We start from the raw sequence: 25,963 nt of genomic DNA, 5'->3' as shown, positions 1-25,963 counted from the left end.
GCTATAAAGTTAATAAAATCACAAGTGAAAAAAAATAGCAATTAAGTGCGTTAAGAGCCGATCCCTTAAATCCTCCATTTGGTGTTCAATCCACATAACCCGTGAGCCAAAATAAGATTTATATATATGTAACGATCCTTTAAAGATAAGAGTTGACTTTTGAAAATTGCATGGACATTATTGTGTTCTTGGTGTTAACGGATTTAAAAGCAATTTCGACATTTTCAAACATTTATTAAACACTATAAAATGATTTGCAGTTAAGCATGCCAGAACGGATAAAACAATAAATTTAGGAGTTATTGTCATTGGTGTAGAGAGATGAGACAACTGATGTCAACGATATGGTTAGGTTCGTTGCTGTGTCTGGCAAGGGGGTGCGCAGCACTTGAGTACCATCCGGTAGACTTCCTGGGCAGGCCGAAGAGTGCGCCAGTAATTCGGTGCGCAGCGTATAATCCTGGCCAGGTAATCCTTGAAAACGTCATATGTCGGATAGATAAATCGCTCGCAATGGCACTTGTGATGATGGCGACACTCGGGATCGGCAACCCAGTCACGGGGTAAGGGATTTTCTATATCATTGGAGTTGGTAGCACGAGATTTTTTGTAACGGAAGGCCAAGGCTTCCCTGTAATGAAATAAATATACTCAATAAGCAAAGCGATAGGTAGTTAAGTCAGAGATGTACTTACTCCAGTCCCTTTTCTAGGAGGGCTTGCACACCCTTACTGTAGATGACCTTGGCAAAGTGATTGCAACGATTTGTTCTATCCAGGGTATAAAGGTACCAGGTGGGCATCAGGCCGAATCGGACCCCACTCAAGACTCGCTCAGCGCAGCTCTTGCGCTCGTACCAATTGTGTTCCAGCCAGAGTATGACCGAGAGGAATATCTAGAAGGTGAGATAAAAATAAATATGTCACTTCCAGCCACCTAGGTGTTATCCGTACTCACCTCTATCTCGGAGTTTACGCTGAGGTAGCAGTTGTTGAGCACGTGGATTAGTTCGTGCTCGCTAAAGTCGAGGAAGGATGCAGAGCTGACAATGCAGAGGTAGACACGCGATATGCGGGTTAACATCAGTTCACGGAGAATTTTTGCCTGGGGATGGCGGCGAGCTTCCAAGTAAACTTTGTAGGCAGTGTCCTCGTTGAAGAACTCCATTTTCTCGAGGGAGGCCCAGAGCTGGCGTAGTAGTTCGGGTATCTGCAGTACCTCGTCGGCCACCATGCGAGCCAGTGTCTTGTCGTTCTCATTCTGATCCTGACCGTGGTCCTGGCTCGACTGTGGCGATAGTCCCAGCATAGGGAGTTTCTCAATGAATCGCTTAGCCGCGTAGAGCTTGGCATAGTTCTGTAGGACAGACTTAAAGGAGCGATAGCGCTCATTGCCTGTTATAATGCCCGCTTCGGCTAGAGTCTGGGTGCGCAGCACGAGCATAAGGTTCTCCGATACGCGCTCGATCACCGATGTGGCCTTCTCCGCTTGCTTCTTGGAGTTGAGAAGCTCTATTACAATCTGGTTCGCATCGCCGTCTCCCTCCTCGCCCAGGCGCATCAAAAGTTTGGCGAACTCGCTGCGCTGGACAACAGCCACCAAGCTGTTGTTGCCCTCGTTGCTTGGGACATCGACCGAGGGAACGGTGAATGAGGAGCTAGCCGTAGGCTCCTCACGTTCGCTCATGATAATGGTATGGTCGCTGGCACTGGCTGTCGGCTCGTGTCTGTCGCCTATGGGGGGTTCCCGTATAAATTCGAATAGGTCTTCATCACTGCTGAGCTCATCGATCGATGGCGTTGGCGTTGGCATGGGTGTGTTTATTAGGGTCTTCTCGTCGTCAGTTGTGGGGACCTTATCAGGGTCCTTGCCCTGGCATTCCATGTTGTTGTGGTTTCAAATGCTGGCTCGAAAGGTGTCCAGTCTTGATCGCGACAGCGATCGCTATTCTTGGACAAGTGTGGGTCTATAAATGGGTTCTACTTACTTATTCGTTTGTACACGAATACTTTGTGTTTGATAATGGTTTAAATTGACATTTGTTACAGCTGCTCTCATGGACTACTGGGACTTTATTTTTGTGTATTCGATATAAAAAAGCTAAACGGGCTACTAAATCCGCTAAACAAATATGTTTACAATATCTGGTTCCTATCCCCCGGCCGTACCGCTGCTCAAGCTGCCCTCGCTCATGTGGAATTGTATCAAAATGATGAGATACGTGGTTGTGGCACCAACAATCTGCAATGAATTGGTAAGTCAATTAACACTCAAGTATCTGTACGAGCCACGCCCACTCACTGTGTAAAGCAACGTGCAGTCCACATCGAAAAAGCCCGCTGCGCTGAAGTGTAGTCTCTGATGCAGCAGCTGCAGGGAGAACTGGGTGATCTGTGAAGCAGATTACGGGGGGATTACGGTCTGCATGGAGATAGAAGTGGGGGTGAACAAGGATCGACTCACCAGTGCATTGTGGCTGTCATTCTGGAGATCGACGCGGATGTGATGCAGACTCAAGGCAAGCCGCGTTGTCTGCAAGCGAAAAACGGTACGAGTTAAGTGCCAGTGGACGCACAGGTGCCACAGGTTCCGCCTGCTACTCACAAAATAAGCGGCTCGTTCGCATATGAGAGCCAGAAAAAGAACGTTGCCCAAATGCGGTGCAGACCAAAGGGTGCTGCCCACAATTTGCAGGAAATCGTAGGGCGAGGCGGCAAACCGGCGAAAGTTCAAGAAGATCCAATAACAGTTGGAGGTGATGGCCAGAAAGTCGTTGCCCAAGTTGACCAGCATGGAGAGGCCATAGCAGCGATTCAGCAGGGCGACCAACAGCCAGAGGCGCTGATACAATTTTCTGGCAGCCAACAGACGCTGCATGCAAGCCGCCGCCAGCGTTTCCATTTCGAGCTCCTCCTTTATGGACTTGCAGACAAATGGCTGCGGCTGCTCCGCCTCGTTCAACTGCAGGGACTCCAGCAAGCGCAGCAGCATCTCCAGACGGTGGTGCACAATCTGGACGGCCGTGTAGATCTGAAAATAGCGCACGCCACAGACCAGCAGCGGCAGCAAATAGCACAGCCAATAGATCATAAAGTGGCTATCCGGCGCAAGCATTTTGGTAAACAGTATGAAGATCTGGCTAACCAAATAGCCGGATAGCATCCACAGTGCTCGGCGGTTCATTTGACTTCGGAATTGGCCATTCTCCAGGTCCAGATGCAGCACATTCGCGAATTCGCGGTCGATCTCGCGCAGCTGCGCAAAGAAGCGGCCCTGCGCTTGACGCTGCAATAGCGCCTCCAGAAGCGCCGTTGCGTGAGCCACACGTATGCCCACCAGCTGTATGGAGTCTACCGTGTGGCCAATGTTGGTGGTTTCATTGGACTCGCCATCGGCGGTGCGACTCTCGTCAAACAAGCCGTACAGAAGGTAACCCGTGGACAGTAGCAGCACCACACAGCCGTAGGCCTCCAGCCAGCGGGAACGTTGCAGCTGCCGTGTGGCAGTATCCAAGCGCCACTGCCACAGGTTGCACAGCTGGCCGATACGCTGCAGTGGCCCCAGTGCGTCCAAAATGTCCATGCCAAAATGTTTGAGTTGAACTTTAGTGAGGTTGCCTCAATTATAGCCGCAGTTATTTGATAGATAAAGCATTTATCTAATCAGTTAATTGCAATACAATGCGCATCAATTATAATTATTATCTGGAATTGCAAAATCTTTAACCAAACATTAACTGGGCAAATTGAGCTGAACGAGAAACCATATCCATAACAAGCTAATAATCCAGACAACATCAATCTACTTAGTTATGGCTGTTCTTCAACTGTAATGCTTCCATGCCTGAATGTGCCAAGGTCCGCTTGACGACTGGACGTCTGGAAAAGTAGCACAAAGGGAGCAGCCTGCAGAGCTGTCCGCGCTCTCATCAATCATTATCAATGTGAATTAACGCATTTCAATGTCAACAAGCTGAAGTGCTGACTGTGCATATATCAAGTTTGGCAGATAAAAAGGTGAGTCGAGGACAATTTACTACTTATGCCGACTTTCGTCAGCAAAAGCTGAATCCGTCTGTGGGTGTAGCCTAAGGTTGCACTTGTGCTGACGGTAGGCGCCATCTCGACCATCGACTTTCTGAATAACAGGCTGATAATCAAGGCTGCAAGCCAAAACAGAAATGTTCGGTTCACGGTTCGGGATGGCAGTCTGGGCTAGACAAGCTCAAAACTAGGTTCTCACATTCTAAGAATTTTCACTAGAATAATGCTTGTTATTATAAATGAAATATGGCTCGGTTCATATTAAAGAGTCGGTGGTGCAGGTGTCGCCGTATACTGTTGGTTCCTTTCTAAATTCGTTCATCTTTTTACCGGCTCCCATCAGGTAACCCGGTTATTTAGATTTAACCCAACTGATGATTGAAATGAAACACATTGAAATTTCACATAAATACCTTTATTATAATTTTAAGATTTTTCTTTTGAAATAGATCTTGAGATAAGCTTGATTTGACTTGTTCGTAAAATGTAATACATATATGTACTTGTTTGTTTTGTTATATTCGTTTAATTCTTTAGATTTTTGTAATTCTCAAATTTTGCATTCCTTCTTGATTTCAATTACTTCCGTTTCCTATGTTTGAGTGTGTAAGTGTCAGTGTGTGTGTGTTCGTGTGTGTGTGTGTGTTGTAATAATTTTGTTTGCAACATTTTCTTTGTGCTTGCTTTCGCTTCTTTCTTCTGCATTCCTCCAATTTAGCTTCTTTCCTAGTTAGCAGCACTATTTGTAACTTTGTGCACGCACTTAAATTAGAACTGAATCCATATTTATCTGTATCTGTATATGTGTATGTGTATTCCTTTATATCGAATATAACCCACTGATTTAGCTCTTGTAGCGATATTTAATTTTGCATTTTATTGCTGTGTATTAATTGTATGCTGGGTTTTCCTTTTTCGTTTTTTGTTTTTGTTAACAATTTTCTGCATGCATTTTGCTTTTACTAATGATTATATAGTAGTCAAATATATAGATACATATATATATATGTATGCATGCATATAAATTTAAGTATATTTGATTTAAATAGAAGCTGCTAATAGTTCAAAGCAAATTCAACAAACAAATTCGTCGTATTCTTTGTTTAGTTTGTTTTTTTCTTGTTTTTTCTTTGGGTACACTCAATACTTTTGCATATATATATATATATAATACGTTAATACGTTTTATTCTTTGGTTAAGGCAATGGATTAATAATAACTGATTTCCTGATTAGCTGATTGCTCAGCTGAAAAAATTAACAACAAACATTTAATAAAAACATTTGCGAGTTAACACAACACAGATCAATTTAGGTTTTCTGGAAACTGTCAAGCAGTTTTTCAGTTTTTAGGCTTAACTCATGTGAAGCAAAACATAATATTGGGTTAGAAAATATTTACTTTGAGCTTACAAGCAAACATTCATACATTCAAGTTTATAGTGTATATAATGTCGTTTATGCATTTTAATATATATATATTTTGTGTGTATACGTATATCTATAAGCATTTCTTTCTTGTGTTTGGTTTCGTTTTTGCTTTTATTTGGTTAAGCGGAAATGTTTTTTGAAAATTAATATGCAAGTGCAGCTCGTATTCGTTTAACTCAACCAAGTAGCCATACACAGTCGAATAGTGAAAAGTGTTAGTTCATGGCGACATAGTACATATATGTAGACAATTCGTCTATGAACTCCAAATACTAACCATTCTCTCTGACATCTTAATCATTTGTGTTTATTTAGTGCATGATTACTTGGTATTGATTTGTTGTCTGCATATTAGAAGGAAACTTACGAGACACTCATACGATTAATTCTTTTCGATATATGGTAATTCTTAACTTGTTCTTGTTGAGAGCTCGGATTTGAAATCAATTGTTAAAGTACATTTAGTTTCTTAATATTAGTTTATCAAAAAAAAAAAAAAAAAAACAATGGATTAATTGTTCAATTGAATAGTGTTAGCTTCTCTTGTTTTTAACTAATTGTCTTTTATATAATTTAATTATTTATAAAATAAGTTTTTATGGTGCTTGTACCATTGATTTTGTTTATAACTTTTCAATGCCTTTCATATATTTAAATTTTGTTTATAATTTGTAAATCCCTGTCTAAAGCTGTTTGCTAGTAGTCATAAAATAATTTCCATTTTCTTTTTTTGTTTTATCACTTTATATCATATACATACATACATAAATATGTAGAGTATTTACTTTGCAGCTGATTAAATCATAAACTGTTTATTCACGTTTTAGTCAAGCACAAATCAAACCAAAATCAATCAAATATTGCTTTAAAATGATTCATTCGCTAAAGAAAAGAACAAAAAACAAACAAAATAAACAAAAACCTATCACATGCGCGTTTGGATCTTTCGAAAGTAAATGTTCGTTTTTTATTAATTGCTTGAATCGTTTGTGTATATATTTTTAGTTTGTGTGTGTGTGTTTTTTTTTTTGTAATTTTAAATTTGTTAATTTTTAATTTATTTTTTGCTTGTTGCTTATCAAACTTTTGTAGACTGGACGGTAGCCAGTTGTTTGTAGACTGTTGCGCCTGGTTGTTCTTGTTCTTGTTCTTGTATAAAAAGCAACTGAAAATATATTCATATATATAAATATGTATATGCATATATTTTAGTTGTTAAAACTGCAAATAATAATATAATATATATATATATATATATTCCTTGAATTCATTATGTTAGGCTTGCGCTTTTTAAAAATCGGCTTTATATATGTATGTATATCCTAAAAAGTCTCTATGACAAATATCAATTTGTAATGCAATCAAAAATTGTTATTTAAATATGTTTTTCATTTAATTGTTTTCTCTCTTTTATTGGACTGTCTGACTGACTATTAATTGCAGTGGCTTCAAAATATGCTTGAGTTTTATAATTTGTCTTTTTAAATATTGCGTGTGCCTTTTTCGTTATATTTTTTGTTGTTATCTTGTCATTTTTTTTTTGGGATTATTTCATTAAATGTTTTTTTATTTTTTTTTAATTTTTGGTTTTAGTTTCCATTTTCTTCAAATTTGTTATTCTATGACTATGAAAAGGTAAAAAAAAATATAGAAAAATAACCTTCGTTCACTTTGTGTTCATCATTTAGTTTTGTTTCACAATATCTGGTTAAATGACACCCTACCCCATGACACCCTATCCCATGCTAACCCAATCAGACCCTCTCGTAAACCTTATATAGTAATATCAGCATTAACATTATCGCATCATCAACTCTATCATCAACAACAGCAATCAGTATTTATCATTCAAAGTTAAACCCACTTAACCCCACATCTACATTCGTTTATATACGTTATGTATATATGAAGCCCATGACTTTCAAACTTTTCTAGCGAAAACATGAAGACACAGACCCAGGTCTAGCTCAACAATGCGACGCTTTCAATTCATTCAATTTCTCCCAGACTTTGGTATTATTATTTCTGGTTCTATATGAGTGTACGTATATCATTTTGCGTGTTTGATCTATAGTTAATTCATTTTTGGATAGTATATTATTATTTTGTTCCATTGGTACTAAGTAAGTCTTTCTGCAGCCTGCAAGAACAATTAGCTAACCAAAAGATAAACTCAAAATGGAAATATGAAACGAAAATTATACAATTAAGTGTATGCTTTTAATTTGATATTTAGCATTTGATATATGATATTTCATATTTAAGACTTTTGTATTGTTCATTTGTTTGCATTTTGGGGAGGCACATTTATTTAAGGTTTCGTATTATTTCCATGCTTGGTTCAATATTTATTATATGTAGCTGTTCGATTAGACTTTTAATTGAATTACATTTTTATATACGTCGTGACTCGTGATTCGTATTAAATTCATTTGACATTTTTTTTGTTTTTTTTTTGGTTTTAGCTAATTAGCACTTAGTTATATTTCTCGTTATTATGCTTTAACAATTTGTGTGTGCATTTCGTTATATGGGTTTGCATTTTAGTTTGTTATTCACTTTGAACAAGAAAAAAAAAATTATTTTCATTGATCATTTGCATGGTATATCTGCGTTATGATTTAGGCGTGTGTTGTAGTTTTAGAGCTAAGTAAATACTAATAGTAGTACAATATGGTTTCGCCTTCTTTCGGCATACACATATATGTATTAATGTATATATATATATATTTTTTTTTTTTTTATTTAAAATTCAAGTTTATGAGATTCTTCAATAGTTTGTTCATAAAAGTTTTACTAATACAAGAAACATGAATAATATTTGTAATATACTTAGCATTTTTGTAACCTTTTTCTTTTTGTTTTTGTTTTTGAGTTTTTTTTAGGTTTTTCATAATTTTTTTCTTTTTGTATAATTGTTTTTTGTATATTTTTGCTATGCGGTTTTGAAAACAATTTTGATCTTTGGATAACTATGCAAGGTAGCTTGACGTTTAATGAAAGCAACAAATACATAAACATTATATATATTAATGGGATTTTACGTTTTTCTTTGTATATAAGTATATTTTTTTTCTGGCACGTAGCGCTTCTTTGGAAAGTTTATTGTTTGTTTTTTTTTTTTTTTTAATTTGCATTGTTCGGTAATTAATTTTTTGAAAATTAATATATATTAATTACCTTGCTTACTGCATTTGGAAAGAAATTGGCAAAAAGCCCAAATAGACGGCATTGGCAAACAAAATGGCGTCATCCAAGATGACCCGTTACTCCGCCATATTCAGCTTTTTGTTTGTTCTTCATTTCCGAAAGTGTTTTATTTTTTTAACTTTTCGTTGGCGCACGGCATTTTGCGTATTGCATTTTGTTGTTTCTCTTTTTTTTCGTGTCAAGTTTTGTTTCCAGTTATAGTCGCAATTAGTGTTGTTGTCATTTTCGTTGTGTGTTTCTTGTATGTTTTTGAAATTTGTGTCGTCATCGTTAAGCTCAAAAATTGAAAGTCGTCTTTTTGGTGTGAGTGTGTGTCTGTGTCTGTGCCTGTGTGTGTGTGTTGATTGCTGTTGTTAGCCCCATTAAGGTTTACAAGGGGGCCGCATTCAAATCGCTGTCAGTGTGGTATAAGATATTTGAAATAATTGTTTTTTTTTTTATTTTTTGTTTTTGTAGATTTTAGTCGTCATCGTCAAATGCAATAAACAAGCCCGTGGCCTAGAACTCTAAGCGATATGCGGAGCACGAGGTCTCATGATCCTGCAAGTTAATTGTGCAACGCGAAGCAGATGGTGACAGGTCAATGCGGTGCTTGGCAAGCAGCTCCTCATTCTCGGCTACCCAGTAGCCCAACACGTCGGTATCATATGTTGGTATAATGGTTACCTCTGCAAAATGTAAGAATCGTTGCTAAAGCTCCTTTTCTATATGTATATAATTGATTTACTTACCCAGCTCCTTGTCTTCCCAGGTTTGTTTGGCCTCCAGTAAGGCATCGTAGACCTGACGGCTGGGCTCGGTGCCAGAGAAGACATAGTAGCGAGCACGGACACGCTTGAAGAAGTCGACATGTGCATAGTAGGAGTTGCCATTGTGCGGCACGTAGGTAAGATCCACATAGACAGGTGCGGGCTTCTTGGCCTTGTTGGGCGATTCGCTACGCTTGCGGAGATTCTTTTCATTGTTCAGACGCGTCTTGGTGGCCACCAAGCGACGCTCCTTCTTGGGCGTGGTGCGTATGTCGGCGCCTTCGACCGGCAATGGTGCCGGTGATGGCAGGCCGAGTGGCTTGCCCCACTCCTCAAGCCGATCCTTTGGCAGGGTGCCGGTTGTGCTGCTTGTGCTAGTTGTTGTGGCAGCTGCTGCGGTTGTTGTTATTGCTGTGGCTATTCCTGTTGCTGTTCCAGTTGCTGTTGTCACTGCGCTGGTGCTGTCAGCGCCAGTGGTGGATGCAGTGCTGGCAGATGCACTGCCAACAGCGGGGCTTGAAGTGCCGAAGCTCACCAAGAGATTGTCGCCGCTGCGTACCTTCTGGACATCGCTGAGGGGAAAGCGCTGTCGCTCGGCAGTGCCGCTGACAATCTGCTCGACCTCTTCGGCCTTAGATGGTGAGTAGGAATACTTGGCGGTCACGGAAGACATTACTTCGGCGCCGCGCGCCTGTACGTGCTCCTCGAGTGCCTTTTGGAAGTCCTTGTCGGCCTCATCCAGGAACTTGTGTCCAGCCCAGGTTTGGCTGGTGCTCTCCACACTTTCGGATGACTGGCTGGCTGGTGGTGAGTCAGTGTAGGTCATCAGTATGGCACCCCGTATAGGTATTGGCTCAGTGCTGGGCTTGGCATCAAAGCTATCGGGAAGTGCGCCATAAAAGGAGGTTGCCATGGGATCGGCTGCGCGGGGCTGCAGAATGGCGCGCGCAGTGGAATGCTCTTCGCTACCGTACTGCGGCGGTATATCATCTTGGCTGTCATCGCCATCGAGATCAGAGCGCTTGCTTATGCCAGAGCTGGAGTGCTGCAGATCGTAACTAGCGCTACGTGGCGTGCCGGGCATCTCATCGTCACTCATGGCACCAGCCAAACGCTCATCATCACTGCCGGGCGTGCTGGAGCGATAAATGCCGCGCAGCATGGTTACTTCCTTGGGCAGGATTTGATCGCGATCGCGTTCGCTTTTCTCGCTCTCGCTGGTTGTGCGAGTGGTGGTGACCACCACTTTCTCGCTGTCTGGCTCTGAGCTGTCGGTTGTGGTGACTGTCTTTTGTTCAGTCACAATCTCCTTGCCATCGGCAGAAATGACCTTAGTTACTGTCGTTATGGTTGTCGTTATGATCTTTTCAGTGCTTCCGCTGAGCGCTGTGGTGCTCTCAATGCCGCGCAACTCGTGCAGCTCGGGGAGCAGTTCACTGGAGTCGACGCTGATCTCGCTTGCATCGGGCTCCGCTGTTACACCTAAGGACTTCAGCTCATCCTTGCTGACACGCGGAAAAGGAGAAGTGGGCTTGGGAGATGATTCTGGCGTCTCGGTGTGCGACTCACGCCCTAACGGTGTTGGTATGGATTGACTTTCAGATGTTAATGCACCAGGACTAGACTTACCACTAATGTCTTTGGGCGACAATGGGCCCGATGTTGATGCTATACTGGCAGCGCTAGATTCGCTCTTGGCGCAGCTGGAGCCCGTGGCCGCGGTGCTTGTGATGCTCGTGGTGCTTGTGGTGCTCACCGGCTTAACGCTGGGGCTGACCGGTGCTGTTGGCGGTGTCTTGCGATCTGTGCTGTCAGCTGCTTGCTCACCTTGTGTTTGTGTTTGTGACAGTGTAATGGACTCGACTTTTGTCTTTAAGTCTGTCGAGCTAGTTTTCATGGTGGTGCTGCTGATCTGTTCGCTGGATTGCAGTAGTGTGGTTGTTTTAGTGGTTGTGTCTGTAAGTGAAGTAGTCGATTTTGTCTCCTTGGGTTCCTTGTCGTGGTCATCCTGTTTAAGCTCCTCCTGATCTTCATGTTCGTCTTCTTTAAGGGCGTCAATCGTGTCAAGCTCCTCGGAAGGCTTGTAGATGCTAGTCATCATGATGGTGGCAATGGACTTGGAACGAGCCTCTTTTAGACTGGCGTGTCCATCATCGTCACTATCCTCCTCGGGATCGCTGTGCGTTTGCCGACCCTCGCTGGTCTGACTGAGCATCGATTCACGCCGGGATTCGTCTGTGCCAACAAACAAAGGCTTCTGAGATGAGGTAACACTAGATAACTTCTTCAGGCACTCATCAGTTGTTTTGGTGGCCTCAGCGCTGAATGTTTCTTTGGCGGCAATGATTTTCTCTGTAGCCAAGAATTCTGCTACCGTTTCCTTGAGGCTGTCCTTGACTGACTCCTGAACAGAGGTACTTGTGGTTTCCTTGCTTGTGCTTTGACCACTTGACTTTTGGGTGCTCGAAGTTTGTATCTCACTGACTATAGACTCCGAGGAGCATTCTTCGGATTGAATAAGCAGCTCCTCCACTTCTGAAGTTGTTGTTTTCTCCATAATCTTTGTAATACGTTCATTTTCCTCCTTGACGCAAGTGCTTGCAGATTTGGTGGTTTCTTTATCGGTCAGCAAGCTAGATAGAGACTCCCGTCTCGAGCTGTCCTCCACCTTCATGCTGCTACTTAGGGATTCGCTAATAGATTCTTCTTTTAGATTCATTTCATTTATAACTGACTTGGAGGTGGTTGTTGATTCGCTTGATTTCTCTTCCTTTTTGCTTGCCATTGTCGAGACCAGTTTTGAATCGCGCTGGGAGTCGGAAGTCTCTTCATCTTTGGTGCTGATATGACTAGCACCTGATGCTGGTCGCGAAGATATTGGGTCCCCCTCTACTGATTCCGGGCGGGGGCATTCCTTGGTCTGTTCACTGGCCTGGCTGGCAGCGGATTCTGGACGAGTTGCATCTTTAGATGCTGTGGCGGAAACATCTAATTTTGCCGATCCAGCAGCAGATATTGATTCGCGTCTAGAGTCAGACTCAATGCTGCCGGCTTCCTTTTCACTTACATGGCTTGCAATCGACTCGTGTCTGGAAATATCTTTAGCTGGTGTTGGCGACTTTTCATCTTTGTGCTCGGATTCTTCTTTCAAACTGGCCACTGATACGGGCCGTGATGTTTCCTTTGATAAATCTAAGGAATATTCTGGTTTTTCCTCCCCTTTTTGGCTTGCTACGGACTCGGGGCGAGATGGTAATGATTCTAGAGGTCCCGACTGGCTTGTAGCTGATTCTGGCCTGGAAGTGTCCCTAGCTACTTCTAAGATAGCAACTTTTGCAGCTCCTTGCAGTTGCGCCTTTTCAGACTGCTCAATTTTGTCCTTCTCTTCAATTGAAATTGGCCCAGATTTTTGATCTGGTGAAGACTTTTCTGACTCAATATCTACTTTCATCATTTTCATATCTAATATCTTTTCATCCAAGGCAAGATCCGCTGTTGGAGTTAATTTACCCGATAGAGCTTCAGGTGAAGTCGTTTTCTGTAAATTCGCCACTTCAATTTCAGCTGTAGTTTTGAGTTTTTCCTCCAATTGCTCCTCATTGAACCCAGGTATTATATCAGTAATATCTTTATCTGACTTCAAAACCTTCGCTACATTGGCAACAATCTTGGCAACCTCTTCTTCACGTGGCGAGAGGGGACGCATTGGTTGCTCTGGTAGCATAGCTCCCTTTTCGGTCGGTGGCGAAAATCTGTGCTCCTCGTCCTCTTCTTTTATATCATGCAGAATACTCTCATCACGTTCGCAAATCGTTACTTTAAATTCGGGTGAGTCCACTGTGGTAATGTGTGTTTCACGAAGTTCTGAAAAACCACTCAAGTCAAGGTTGCCTTTGGCACTGGCATCTTCAGGCATATCGATTGCAGGTTCTATAATTGAACTTTCCTGCGCCAACTTTTGAGATAATATCTCCGAAGTCGACAACACTTTTTCAATAACTTCGTGCTGTTTTTCTTCCGTGATAGTTGCTGTTTTAGAAACCTCAATGACCTTTGCATCCTTAAGAGATTCAATGTCCGTTAATGATTTTGAACTTTCCTTAGTTATTTGCTCCAAGGACTCCACTACAAAATCTTTAGCACTTTCCAGTTTATTGCTTACTGTATCAATTACAGTTTCTGCTTTTTGGCTTAGTGGCTCAGTAAGCGATTGCAGCTTATCTTCGCAGAACGAGCTGATTTCGTCCAATTTACTTGGAACTGCCTGTGAAATGATATGTTCTTCAATTGATGCGAAAATTTTAGCTGCCTCATCCACAGGACTAGAAGCAGTTAGTATAGCTCCAACGGTAGTGTGCTCGGCAGGTTTGTCTAGTTCGATTGCCCCTGTCATTGTATGAGAAAATTCGCCTAAGGCAACATCGACAGGACTGGATACTGTAGGGTAATTTCCTTTGATTTCAGCAGATGAGAGGGCTACCAAAATGGGTTCTTTTGACGCTTCGTCAATAGGTGACGAAGCCGTTTCTGTTACGGACGCAGGACGATAAGGTTCATTTGACTTTGCACTCGCAATTAATAATACTGGACGCGATGGTTCCTCATCTTTTAGGCTATCGTCCTTAACAGATGTAGGTTTTTCCGATTCATCTTTCAGAGTTTCTACCACAGATCCGGGACGTGATATTTCTTTAGAGGCCGGCAAGGGCTTATCACCCTTCAAAGTCTCTGGCGTTGTACTTTCTACAACAGATTCTTTTCGGGAAGATTCCCTATCATCAGGTTCATCCTTCACACTTCCTGCAACCGATGGGGGTCGTGAAGCGTCTTTAGAAGCTGGTAAGGACTTGCTCTCAGATGTTGATTTGAGGTCGGAAGGTACTTTGGACTTGTCACCCTTATCAAGTTCAGCAACAGATTCGACACTTTCTGGCTTTTCTGGTTGACCCTTCACACTGAGTGGCACGGTACCGGGTGATGCATCGTTGGAAAAAGCTAGGTACATTTCATCCTTTATACTAAGAGGCATTGAACTTTCGAAACGTGATTTCTGACAGGATGGGTCCTCTATTTTTGCATTTCCACTATCGTCCTGTATACTCTCGACTAATGATGATATTGGGGACTTAAAACTTCCCTCTTTCAAGTCAGCCTCCTTTATTTCAGTAACATTGCCTACGGCTTCATCTACAGGGCTGGATGCAGTTTTTGATGTAGCAAAATCAGAGCGCTCCGCCGGCTTGGCTGGTTTAAGTGGCTCAGACTTCTCGTCCTTTAAACTTTCTGTCTTTTTATGTTCTTCTTTTACACTTTGGGCGACAGAACCAGGTCGTGATGCTTCCTTGGAGACAGGTTGCGACTTTTCATTTTTTAAGCTTTCCGGTTTTGTACTTTCTGAATCGGATTCATGTCGTGAAGGCTCTGTAGACTTTTCGTCTTTTATACTTTCCGGCTCTTCAAGTTCCCCTTTTATACTGTCAGCGACAGAACCAGGTCGTGATGCTTCCTTGGAGACAGAAAGAGACTTGTCATCCCTCAAACTCTCAGGCTTTGTACTCTCCGCAACGGATTCACGTCGAGAAAGCTCTGTAGACTTTTCGTCCTTAACACTTCCTGGTTTCTGGTGCTCGTCTTTCACACTTTCCACCGAGGAACCGGGTCGTGAGGCTTCCTTAGATGCAGGTACAGATTTTTCATCTTTCAGGCTTTCTGCTTTCGTGCTCTCTGCAAATGATTCACGTCGTGAAGGCTCTGTAGACTTATCGTCCTTTACACTTTCTGGTTTCTCGTGCTCGTCTTTTACGCTTTCTGCTACGGAACCGGGTCGTGTTGCTTCCTTAGACGCAGGTAGAGACTTTTCATCCTTCAAGCTTTCTGGTTTCGCACTCTCCACAACTGATTCACGTCGTGAAGGCTCTGTAGACTTTTCGTTCTTGACGCTTTCTGGTTTCTCGTGCTCGTCTTTCACACTTTCTGCTACGGAACCGGGTCGTGTTGCTTCCTTAGACTCAGGTAGGGACTTTTCATCCTTCAAGCTTTCTGGTTTCGCACTCTCCGCAACTGATTCACGTCGTGAAGGCTCTGTAGACTTTTCGTCCTTTATACTTTCCGGTTTCTCTTGCTCGTCTTTCAAACTTTCTACTACAGAACAGGGCCGTGATGCTTCCTTAGATGCAGGTAGAGACTTTTCATCCTTCAAGCTATCTGGTTTCGTACTCTCTGCAACCGATTCACGTCGTGAAGGCTCAGTAGACTTTTCGTTCTTGACGCTTTCTGGTTTCTCGTGCTCGTCTTTCACACTTTCTGCTACGGAACCGGGTCGTGTTGCTTCCTTAGACGCAGGTAGGGACTTTTCATCCTTCAAGCTTTCTGGTTTCGCACTCTCCGCAACTGATTCACGTCGTGAATGCTCTGTAGACTTTTCGTCCTTTACACTTTCTGGTTTCTCCTGTTCGTCGTGCAGACTTTCGACTACGGAACCGGGCCGTGATGCTTCCTTAGATGCAGGTAGAGACTTTTCATCCTTCAAGCTATCTGGTTTCGTACTCTCTGCAACCGATTCACGTCGTGAAGGCTCTGTAGACTTTTCGTTCTTGACGCTTTCTGGTTTCTCGTGCTCGTCTTTCACACTTTCTGCTACGGAACCGGGTCGTGTTGCTTCCTTAGACGCAGGTAGGGACTTTTCAGCCTTCAAGCTTTCTGATTTCGCACTCTCCGCAACTGATTCACGTCGTGAATGCTCTGTAGACTTTTCGTCCTTTATACTTTCTGGTTTCTCCTGTTCGTCTTGCAGACTTTCGACTACGGAACCGGGCCGTGATGCTTCCTTAGATGCAGGTAGAGACTTTTCATCCTTCAAGCTATCTGGTTTCGTACTCTCTGCAACCGATTCACGTCGTGAAGGCTCTGTAGACTTTTCGTTCTTGACGCTTTCTGGTTTCTCGTGCTCGTCTTTCACACTTTCTGCTACGGAACCGGGTCGTGTTGCTTCCTTAGACGCAGGTAGGGACTTTTCATCCTTCAAGCTTTCTGGTTTCGCACTCTCCGCAACTGATTCACGTCGTGAATGCTCTGTAGACTTTTCGTCCTTTACACTTTCTGGTTTCTCCTGTTCGTCGTGCAGACTTTCGACTACGGAACCGGGCCGTGACGCTTCCTTAGATGCAGGTAGAGACTTTTCATCCTTCAAGCTATCTGGTTTCGTACTCTCTGCAACCGATTCACGTCGTGAAGGCTCTGTAGACTTTTCGTTCTTGACGCTTTCTGGTTTCTCGTGCTCGTCTTTTACACTTTCTGCTACGGAACCGGGTCGTGTTGCTTCCTTAGACGCAGGTAGGGACTTTTCATCCTTCAAGCTTTCTGGTTTCGCACTCTCCGCAACTGATTCACGTCGTGAATGCTCTGTAGACTTTTCGTCCTTTACACTTTCTGGTTTCTCCTGTTCGTCGTGCAGACTTTCGACTACGGAACCGGGCCGTGATGCTTCCTTAGATGCAGGTAAAGACTTTTCATCCTTCAAGCTTTCTAGTTTTGTACTCTCTGCAACTGATTCACGTCGTGAAGGCTCTGTAGACTTTTCGTTCTTGACGCTTTCTGGTTTCTCGTGCTCGTCTTTCACACTTTCTGCTACGGAACCGGGTCGTGTTGCTTCCTTAGACGCAGGTAGGGACTTTTCATCCTTCAAGCTTTCTGGTTTCGCACTCTCCGCAACTGATTCACGTCGTGAAGGCTCCGTAGACTTTTCGTCTTTTACACTTTCTTGTTTATCGTGCTCGTCTTTCACACTTTCCACCGAGGAACCAGGCCGTGAGGCTTCCTTAGATGCAGGTAGAGATTTTTCATCCTTCAGGCTGTCTGGTTTCGCACTCTCCGCAACTGATTCACGTCGTGAAGGCTCTGTAGACTTTTCATCCTTTACACTTTCCGGTTTCTCATGCTCGTCTTTCAAACTTTCTACTACAGAACCGGGCCGTGATGCTTCCTTAGATGCAGGTAGTGACTTTTCATCCTTCAAGCTTTCTGGTTTTGTACTCTCTGCATCTGATTCACGTCGTGAAGGCTCTGTAGACTTTTCGTTCTCGACGTTTTCTGGTTTCTCGTGCTCGTCTTTAACACTTTCTGCTACGGAACCGGGTCGTGATATTTCCTTAGATGCAGGTAGAGATTTCTCATCCTTCAAGCTTTCTGGTTTCGCACTCTCCGCAACTGATTCACGTCGTGAAGGCTCTGTAGACTTTTCATCCTTTACACTTTCCGGTTTCTCATGCTCGTCTTTCAAACTTTCTACTACAGAACCGGGCCGTGAAGCTTCCTTAGATGCAGGTAGTGACTTTTCATCCTTCAAGCTTTCTGGTTTCGTACTCTCCGCAACTGATTCACGTCGTGAAGGCTCCGTAGACTTTTCGTCCTTTTCACTTTCTGGTTTGTCGTGCTCGTCTTTTACACTTTCTGCTACGGAACCGGGCCGTGTGGCTTCCTTAGTAGCAGGTACAGATTTTAAATCCTTTAGGCTGTCTGGTTTCGCACTCTCCGCAACTGATTCACGTCGTGAAGGCTCTGTAGACTTTTCATCCTTTACACTTTCCGGTTTCTCATGCTCGTCTTTCAAACTTTCTACTACAGAACCGGGCCGTGAAGCTTCCTTAGATGCAGGTAGTGACTTTTCATCCTTCAAGCTTTCTGGTTTCGTACTCTCCGCAACTGATTCACGTCGTGAAGGCTCCGTAGACTTTTCGTCCTTTTCATTTTCTGGTTTGTCGTGCTCGTCTTTTACACTTTCTGCTACGGAACCAGGCCGTGATGATTCCTTAGATACAGGTAGAGACTTTTCATCCTTTAAGCTTTCTGGTTTCGCACTCTCAGCAACTGACTCACGTCGTGAAGGCTCTGTAGACTTTTCGTCTTTAACACTTTCCGGTTTCTCATGCTCGTCTTTCAAACTTTCTACTACAGAGCCGGGCCGTGATGCTTCCTTCGATGCAGGCAGAGACTTTTCATCCTTTAAGCTTTCCGGTTTCGTACTCTCTGCAACTGATTCACGTCGTGAAGGCTCTGTAGACTTCTCTTCCTTTACACTTTCTTGTTCCTCATGCTCGTCTTTCACACTTTCTACTACAGAACAGGGCCGTGATGCTTCCTTAGATGCAGGCAGAGACTTTTCATCCTTCAAGCTTTCTGGTTTCGCACTCTCCGCAACTGATTCACGTCGTGAAGGCTCTGTAGACTTTTCGTCCTTTTCACTTTCTGGTTTGTCGTGCTCGTCTTTTACACTTTCTGCTACGGAACCAGGCCGTGATGATTCCTTAGATACAGGTAGAGACTTTTCATCCTTCACGCCTTCTGGTTTCGCACTCTCCACAACTGACTCACGTCGTGAAGGCTCTGAAGACTTTTCGTCTTTAACACTTTCCGGTTTCTCATGCTCGTCTTTCAAACTTTCTACTACAGAACTGGGCCGTGATGCTTCCTTAGATGCAGGCAGAGACTTTTCATCCTTCAAGCTTTCCGGTTTCGTACTCTCCGCAACTGATTCACGTCGTGAAGGCTCTGTAGACTTTTCGTCCTTTACACTTTCTGGTTTGTCGTGCTCGTCTTTCACACTTTCTGCTACGGAATCGGGCCGTGATGCTTCCTTAGATGCAGGTAAAGACTTCTCGTCCTTTACACTTTCTGGTTTCTCATGCTCATCTTTCACACTTTCGACTACGGAACCGGGCCGTGATGCTTCCTTAGATACAGGTAGAGATATTTCATCCTTCAAGCTTTCTGGTTTCGCACTCTCTGCAACTGATTCACGTCGTGAAGGCTCGGTAGACTTTTCGTCTTTACCACTTTCCGGTTTCTCATGCTCGTCTTTCAAACTTTCTACTACAGAACAGGGCCGTGATGCTTCCTTAGATGCAGGCAGAGACTTTTCATCCTTCAAGCTTTCCGGTTTCGTACTCTCCGCAACTGATTCACGTCGTGAAGGCTCTGTAGACTTTTCGTCCTTTACACTTTCTGGTTTGTCGTGCTCGTCTTTCACACTTTCTGCTACGGAATCGGGCCGTGATGCTTCCTTAGATGCAGGTAAAGACTTCTCGTCCTTTACACTTTCTGGTTTCTCATGCTCATCTTTCACACTTTCGACTACGGAACCGGGCCGTGATGCTTCCTTCGATGCAGGCAGAGACTTTTCATCCTTCAAGCTTTCCGGTTTCGTACTCTCCGCAACTGATTCACGTCGTGAAGGCTCAGTAGACTTTTCGTCCTTTACACTTTCTGGTTTATCGTGTTCGTCCTTTACACTTTCTGCTACGGAACCGGGCCGTGTTGCTTCCTTGGATGCAGGTGGAGACTTCTCATCCTTCAAGCTTTCTGGTTTCGTACTCTCCGCAACCGATTCACGCCGTGAAGGCTCTGTAGACTTTTCGTCCTTTACACTTTCTGGTTTGTCGTGCTCGTCTTTTACACTTTCTGCTACGGAACCCGGCCGTGATGCTTCCTTAGATACAGGTAGAGACTTTTCATCCTTCAAGCTTTCTGGTTTCGTACTCTCCGCAACTGATTCACGTCGTGAAGGCTCTGTAGACTTCTCGTCCTTTACACTTTCGGGTTTATCGTGCTCGTCTTTTACACTTTCTGCTACGGAACCGGGCCGTGTTGCTTCCTTGGATGCAGGTGGAGATTTCTCATCCTTCAAGCTTTCTGGTTTCGTACTCTCCGCAACCGATTCACGCCGTGAAGGCTCTGTAGACTTTTCGTCCTTTACACTTTCTGGTTTGTCGTGCTCGTCTTCTACACTTTCTGCCACGGAACCCGGCCGTGATGCTTCCTTAGATACAGGTAGAGACTTTTCATCCTTCAAGCTTTCTAGTTTCGTACTCTCCGCAACTGATTCACGTCGTGAAGGCCCTGCCGATTTTTCGTCCTTGACACTTTCTGGTTTCTCGTGCTCGACTTTAACACTTTCTGCTACGGAACCGGGTCGTGATACTTCCTTAGATTCAGGTAGAGACTTCTCATCCTTCAAGCTTTCCGGTTTCGCACACTCCGCAACTGACTTACGTCGTGAAGGCTCTGTAGACTTTTCGTCCTTTACACTTTCTGGTTTGTCGTGCTCGTCTTTTACACTTTCTGCTACGGAACCGGGTCGTGATGCTTCCTTAGATACAGGTAGAGACTTTTCATCCTTCAAGCTTTCTGGTTTCGTACTCTCCGCAACTGATTCACGTCGTGAAGACTCTGTAGACTTTTCGTCCTTTACACTTTCTGGTTTATCGTGCACGTCTCTGACACTTTCGACTACGGAACCCGGCCGTGATGCTTCCATAGATGCAGGTAAAGACTTTTCATCCTTCAGACTTTCTGGCTTCGCACTCTCCGCAACTGATTCACGTCGTGAAAGTTCTGTAGACTTTTCGTCCTTAACACTTTTTGGTTTCTCCTGTTCGTCTTTTACACTTTCTGCTACGGAACCTGGCCGTGAGGCTTCCTTAGATGCAGGTAGAGACTTTTCATCCTTCAAGCTTTCTGGTTTTGTACTCTCTGCAACTGATTCACGTTGTGAAGGCTCTGTAGACTTTTCGTCCTTAACACTTTCTGGTTTATCGTGTTCGTCACTTACACTTTCTGCAACGGAACCGGGCCGTGTAGCTTCCTTGGATACAGGTAGAGACTTTTCATCCTTCAAGCTTTCTGGTTTTGTAGTCTCTGCAACTGATTCACGTCGTGAAGGCTCTGTAGACTTTTCGTCCCTAACACTTTCTGGTTTATCGTGCTTGTCTTTCACACTTTCTGCTACGGAACCGGGCCGTGATGCTTCCTTAGATGCAGGTAGAGACTTTTCATCCTTCTGGCTGTCTGGTTTCGCACTCTCCGCAACTGATTCACGTCGTGAAGGCGCTGTAGACTTTTCGTCCATAACACTTTCTGGTTTATCGTGTTCGTCTTTCACACTTTCTGCTACGGAACCCGGCCGTGATGCTTCCCTAGATGCAGGTATAGACTTTTCATCCTTCAAGCTTTCTGGTTTCGTACTCTCCGCAACTGATTCACGTCGTGAAGGCTCTGTAGACTTTTCGTCCTTAACACTTTCTGGTTTATCGTGTTCGTCACTTACACTTTCTGCAACGGAACCGGGCCGTGTTGCTTCCTTGGATGCAGGTAGAGACTTTTCATCCTTCAAGCTTTCCGGTTTCGTACTCTCCGCAACTGATTCACGTCGTGAAGGCTCTGTAGACTTCTCGTCCTTTACACTTTCTGGTTTATCGTGCTCGTCTTTTATACTTTCTGCTACGGAGCCGGGCCGTGATGCTTCCTTAGATGCAGGTAGAGACTTTTCATCCTTCTGGCTGTCTGGTTTCGTACTCTCCGCAACTGATTCACGTCGTGAAGGCGCCGTAGACTTTTCGTCCATAACACTTTCTGGTTTGTCGTGTTCGTCTTTTACACTTTCTGCTACGGAACCCGGCCGTGATGCTTCCATAGATGCAGGTAGAGACTTTTCATCCTTCAAGCTTTCTGGTTTTGTACTCTCTGCAACTGATTCACGTGGTGAAGGCTCTGTAGACTTTTCGTCCTTAGCACTTTCTGGTTTATCGTGCTCGTCTTTTACACTTTCTGCTACGGAACCCGTCCGTGATGCTTCCTTCGATGCAGGCAGAGACTTTTCATCCTTCAAGCTTTCCGGTTTCGTACTCTCTGCAACTGATTCACGTCGTGAAGGCTCTGTAGACTTTTCGTCCTTAACACTTTCTCGTTTCTCGTGCTCGTCTTTCACACTCTCTGCTACGGAACCGGGTCGTGATACTTCCTTAGATGTAGGTAGGGACTTTTCATCCTTCAAGCTTTCTGGTTTCGCACTCTGCGCAGCTGATTCACGTCGTGAAGGCTCTGTAGATTTCTCGTCTTTAACACTTTCCGATATCTCGTGCTCGTCCTTTACACTCTCTACTACGGAACCCGGCCGTGATGCTTCCTTAGATGCAGGTAGGGACTTTTCATCCTTCAAGCTTTTTGGTTTCGCACTCTCTGCAACTGATTCACGTCGGGAAGGCTCTGTTGACTTTTGGTCTTTTATACATTCTGGCTTTTCATGCTCGTCCGATCGGGTTTTTAATGTTTCTTTGGAGTCTGGATGTAACTCGACAGCCGTAATGAGCTCTGGTTTTAGTTTGGCCTCACTAGATTCTTCGACTACTAAAGTGGATTGTTTTTGTGTTTCTTCCTTGGAAGTATGAATTTCAACTTCAATTGCTTCTTCAATTGTTGCTGGGCTTTCGAGAGATACAGTGTCTTCGCGGTCTTTAATTTTTGTTGGTCCAACGATGGGTTGCACAAGATGCGCTGGCAATTCATCCTCAGAAGTTATATCGCTGGCTTCTTTTTCATCTGGTGTAATTGCCAACTGTTTGATTGCTTTATCGGTCGGTTTTTCAAGGTCCACCTCTATATTGTAGCTCTCCGAAATAGTTTTACTTACAATTTCGGTAGTTTTAACCTCAGTTTTTTGTTCGCCAGATTCATGTTTAGCGGTTATCTCTGTTTTCGCAATAATGTTTTCCAAAATCTCTTGTTTTGGCTGAGACACGTGGTCCGCATCATCTGCTGCTTCCATTTCCTTGACTTCCTTTTCATCTTCGGTCTCTTTCTCCTCTTTGGCCGTCTCTTCTTTGTGTGAAATACTCTTGGAACCAGCATCGTGCGTATCCTTCTCGTACAGCCCTAAGTCAGCTTCCTCATGAACCGGCAAATCTGCAACCTCGTCGGGTGTCTTGATAACATCACGCATCAGACTCTGTTGGGCTTCAAATGTCATTTTCTTGGGTAATATACGTTCCGCAGAGTCCACGCCGGGGGCAAGCGGCTCAGCAGTAACCTCAATTTTGGTTTCGGTAGGAGCGATGATGGTTGATGCTGCTACCGCTGCGATGGGAGCTGCAACAGTAGCCACAACAATAGTTTCTATCTCCTTAGTTTCCTCTTTGACATATTTCTCCTCAATGACCAAGTCCTCTTTAATTTTATCCAACGGAATTCGTTCATCTTCTGGTAAGGTGGGCGCTGTAGTAGCTCCCGATTCGATGGTGGCCGAGAATTTCTCCTCTGGAAGACTTTCTTGTAAGTTTATAGGCAGCGCCTCGGGAGCTTCGATCGGTTCGTCTTTAGTATCTGACGTTTTCTTGGCACTGCTGAGCTTATCATCAGGCGTAGGAGACGAGAACTCCTCCTCAACTTGTTTTGCTTGCGGCAGTTGCTCTTCAGTACGGGACTTAACAAGGTCCTTGGCAGTGGATATGATCTCTTGAACCTCAGCATTGATTTCTGTTTTTTCGGTTGTCGCCAGCTGTTCGTGCATCTCATGTCTCGCCGCATCGCTACTCTCCAGACGAGCCTTGCGCTCCTCTGCTTCAGCCTTGGCTATTGCTGCTTCGATTTCCTCCTCGGCGCTTTTCTTACGCTTCTTTTCTGATTCCTGTGAGTCGCGTTGATGCTTTTGAATCTCCTCCTCCTTTGTCATGCTGCTCTCCTGCTCTTGTTCAATAATTGAGTCTTCAGTGTACTGCTCGACCTCTTCCTTTTCAATAATCAAGTATTCTTCTTCTTCCTCGGCTTCCGTTGTGCTGTCCTGCTTGGCCATCTCGCGCAGCTCCGCCTTGATCAAGTGTTGTCGCTTCATCTCGTCTCGACTAAAGACAGCTTCAATTTCGCGTACCACTTCCTGCTCCTCCTTTAGATCGTCCAACTCACGTTGCTTTTCCGCATCCAGCTCTTGCGAGGCGCTTAACTCTAGCATCTTTTTGGCTGCAGTCGCCTCATCCGCCGACGGTGTGGATACCAGGCTAGAATCTGTGGTGCCGCCCTTATCCAGACGCGACTTCTTTAAATCCGGCTTGGGCTTTGCTGATTTAATTGGGCTGCCTGGCGCTGGAGCCCGCTTGGAAGGTGATACCCCACGTGGCCTTCGTGAGATAGGTTTGCGCTGCGCTGCCTGTGTCGTTGTGTGCTGCGATGTTTTCGACTCGACCTGTTGCGACTTCTTCTCCACGGTGCTAACAGTGCGACGTGTGCTGGTAGTTGTCTGCCGCGCGGACGTCGCCTGCTGCTTGGACTCAAGCACCTTGCGGTTATTGGCCTCCTTGGCACTCTTAGCAGGTGTGCTGCTGGGACTCGACTTGGTGGTGCGTGTTATTATTTTGGGCTTGACATCACGTGTAGCAGGCGTACGGCTTACAGCTGGCGTGGCAGTAGGCGAACTCTTTTTATCCTCACGCTTAACCAGCTTCCGGTCCATGGACTTGGGCGGCTTGCTATCAATTCTTGAGCGTACAACTGGCTTAACTTCCGCTCGTGGCTTGTCTGGCTTGCCTTTGGTGGCCTTTGCTGTCTTGCTAGCAACCTCAGTAGGGGGCGCGTCAACTGCATCCTTAACTGATGCAGTTGACGGCTGTGGCTTGACAATCAACACCTCCACTTTTTTCTCTTCGTCAGCATCCTTGTTGTCTTCCTGATCGGCTGGCTCTGTTGAGGGAACGGATGGCTCGGGCGCTCCTTCATCACCGGTGTCGACAGCGAGCTCGGGCTCAGCCTCTGGCTCATCTGTGTCTACGGAGTCCGCTTTGGCGCTAACAAGTGGTGCAGATTGGTCCACTTGTTCCCCGGATGTTTCCCCTGAAACTGCTGCTGCTGCAGCCGCCACTGCAGCTGCCGCTGCTTCCTTAGCTTCCTTGGCCTTATTGTCCTGCTGCACAGCGACAGCGGCGATAGCAGTTGGACCGAATTTACTGGGCTTGTAACTGGCACTGGGCGGAGTGCCCTCAATGGCAGATTTAAGTGTCTTTCTGGTGCTGGTTACGGTCTGTATAGCTGGGGCTATAGACTTGGCCGTGCATGTTGAGTGCTTCATAAACTCAAGATGCTTGAGCTTCTCCAGACCCTCCTGGATCTTAAAATCTGGTGTGCTGCCAGGAAAAAGGATGCGGGTTATGGTATCATCCGGATTAGCTGGTTGCCAGACAAGCAACGCGCAGATAGATACCAAATTTTGCAAGGGGAAGTTAAACTCTTTGGTGTCGCGTGCGGCAAACAAACGCTGATCACCCGCATTCCATTTCTGCAAAAAGTCCTTGACCTCTTTGGAATCCCGCGAAGGGCTTATCACATACATGTCCAGGGTTCCGTGGCCGACCTTGTGGTACAAATTAATAGGCTCTTGATTGCGATAACAGCACTGAGGCTTGAGGTCGAGCGATTTGAGATCATTGACGAGACCATGGCCGCGCTCAAAAAGATCGATGAGCAGAGGATTACGATCCTTATCACCATCAGGACTGGGCAGGCCACCCTTCCGATCGGGAACGTTGCCAAAGAAATGCCCAATCTGAGGATAGACGTGGGAATCCCGCTTGCGTGCCACCACAGCACCAAGACCCTGGACATTGCTGTTGTTCAGACGCGTCATCAGCACCGCATCAAGGCGATCCAAATGACGTGCAAAGTCCCAGAAACAAGCCTTACGATTAAAGCCGCCATCAACTATAAAGGCACAGAA

At 44.6% G+C, this 25,963-nt stretch overlaps 3 protein-coding genes across 6 annotated transcripts in view; all 3 read right to left on the bottom strand.

Moving 5' to 3' along the window:
- Positions 1–213: 213 nt before the first annotated feature.
- On the bottom strand, positions 214–2,036 carry LOC6635473 (uncharacterized). Its single transcript, XM_002058966.4, has 3 exons — positions 958–2,036; positions 696–895; positions 214–631 (listed from the first exon to the last, which is right to left on the bottom strand). The coding sequence occupies exons 1-3, from the start codon at positions 1,882–1,884 to the stop codon at positions 349–351; spliced, it is 1,410 nt and encodes a 469-aa protein (XP_002059002.1). The 5' UTR covers positions 1,885–2,036; the 3' UTR covers positions 214–348.
- Positions 2,037–2,105: 69 nt separating this feature from the next.
- Positions 2,106–3,858, bottom strand: Gr2a (Gustatory receptor 2a). Of its 2 annotated transcripts, XM_070207422.1 has the most exons (4): positions 2,605–3,858; positions 2,464–2,532; positions 2,302–2,391; positions 2,106–2,241 (listed from the first exon to the last, which is right to left on the bottom strand). In XM_070207422.1, exons 1-4 carry the CDS (start codon positions 3,580–3,582, stop codon positions 2,152–2,154), a joined length of 1,227 nt encoding a protein of 408 aa, XP_070063523.1. In that variant the 5' UTR covers positions 3,583–3,858; the 3' UTR covers positions 2,106–2,151. The 2 variants fall into 2 exon arrangements, with proteins under 2 accessions (XP_070063523.1, XP_070063512.1); XM_070207411.1 differs by having other exon boundaries at positions 2,464–3,858.
- A 592-nt stretch (positions 3,859–4,450) lies between these two features.
- Positions 4,451–25,963, bottom strand: part of futsch — a 63,615-nt gene continuing 42,102 nt past the window's right edge. For 2 of the 3 annotated variants that reach the window (XM_070206657.1, XM_002058968.4), the window contains exons 7-8: positions 9,415–25,947; positions 4,451–9,351 (exon numbers count right to left, since the gene is read on the bottom strand). In XM_070206657.1, the coding sequence (XP_070062758.1) occupies positions 9,182–9,351; positions 9,415–25,947 (16,703 nt within the window). In that variant the 3' untranslated portion in view covers positions 4,451–9,181. The remainder of the gene's footprint in view (positions 9,352–9,414; positions 25,948–25,963) is intronic. The other variant, XM_032439569.2, reaches the window with a different exon arrangement.

This window comes from Drosophila virilis, chromosome X (genome assembly GCF_030788295.1).
Source record: "Drosophila virilis strain 15010-1051.87 chromosome X, Dvir_AGI_RSII-ME, whole genome shotgun sequence".
Lineage (NCBI taxonomy): Eukaryota > Metazoa > Arthropoda > Insecta > Diptera > Drosophilidae > Drosophila > Drosophila virilis.
Note: the sequence above shows the minus strand (reverse complement) of the source record. Positions and strands in the feature narration are given on the sequence as shown.

Excerpts from the sequence above, each read along its gene's own strand:
- LOC6635473 (XM_002058966.4), bottom strand. The coding sequence starts at position 1,884 with ATGGAATGCCAGGGCAAGGACCCTGATAAGGTCCCCACAACTGACGAC. Across the intron at positions 896-957 it reads GCGTAAACTCCGAGATAGAG|ATATTCCTCTCGGTCATACT; the intron begins GTGAGTACGGAT and ends CTCACCTTCTAG. Across the intron at positions 632-695 it reads CTCCTAGAAAAGGGACTGGA|GGAAGCCTTGGCCTTCCGTT; the intron begins GTAAGTACATCT and ends ATTTCATTACAG.
- Gr2a (XM_070207411.1), bottom strand. The coding sequence starts at position 3,582 with ATGGACATTTTGGACGCACTGGGGCCACTGCAGCGTATCGGCCAGCTG. Across the intron at positions 2,392-2,463 it reads ATGACAGCCACAATGCACTG|ATCACCCAGTTCTCCCTGCA; the intron begins GTGAGTCGATCC and ends TCTGCTTCACAG. Across the intron at positions 2,242-2,301 it reads ACTGCACGTTGCTTTACACA|ATTGTTGGTGCCACAACCAC; the intron begins GTGAGTGGGCGT and ends AATTCATTGCAG.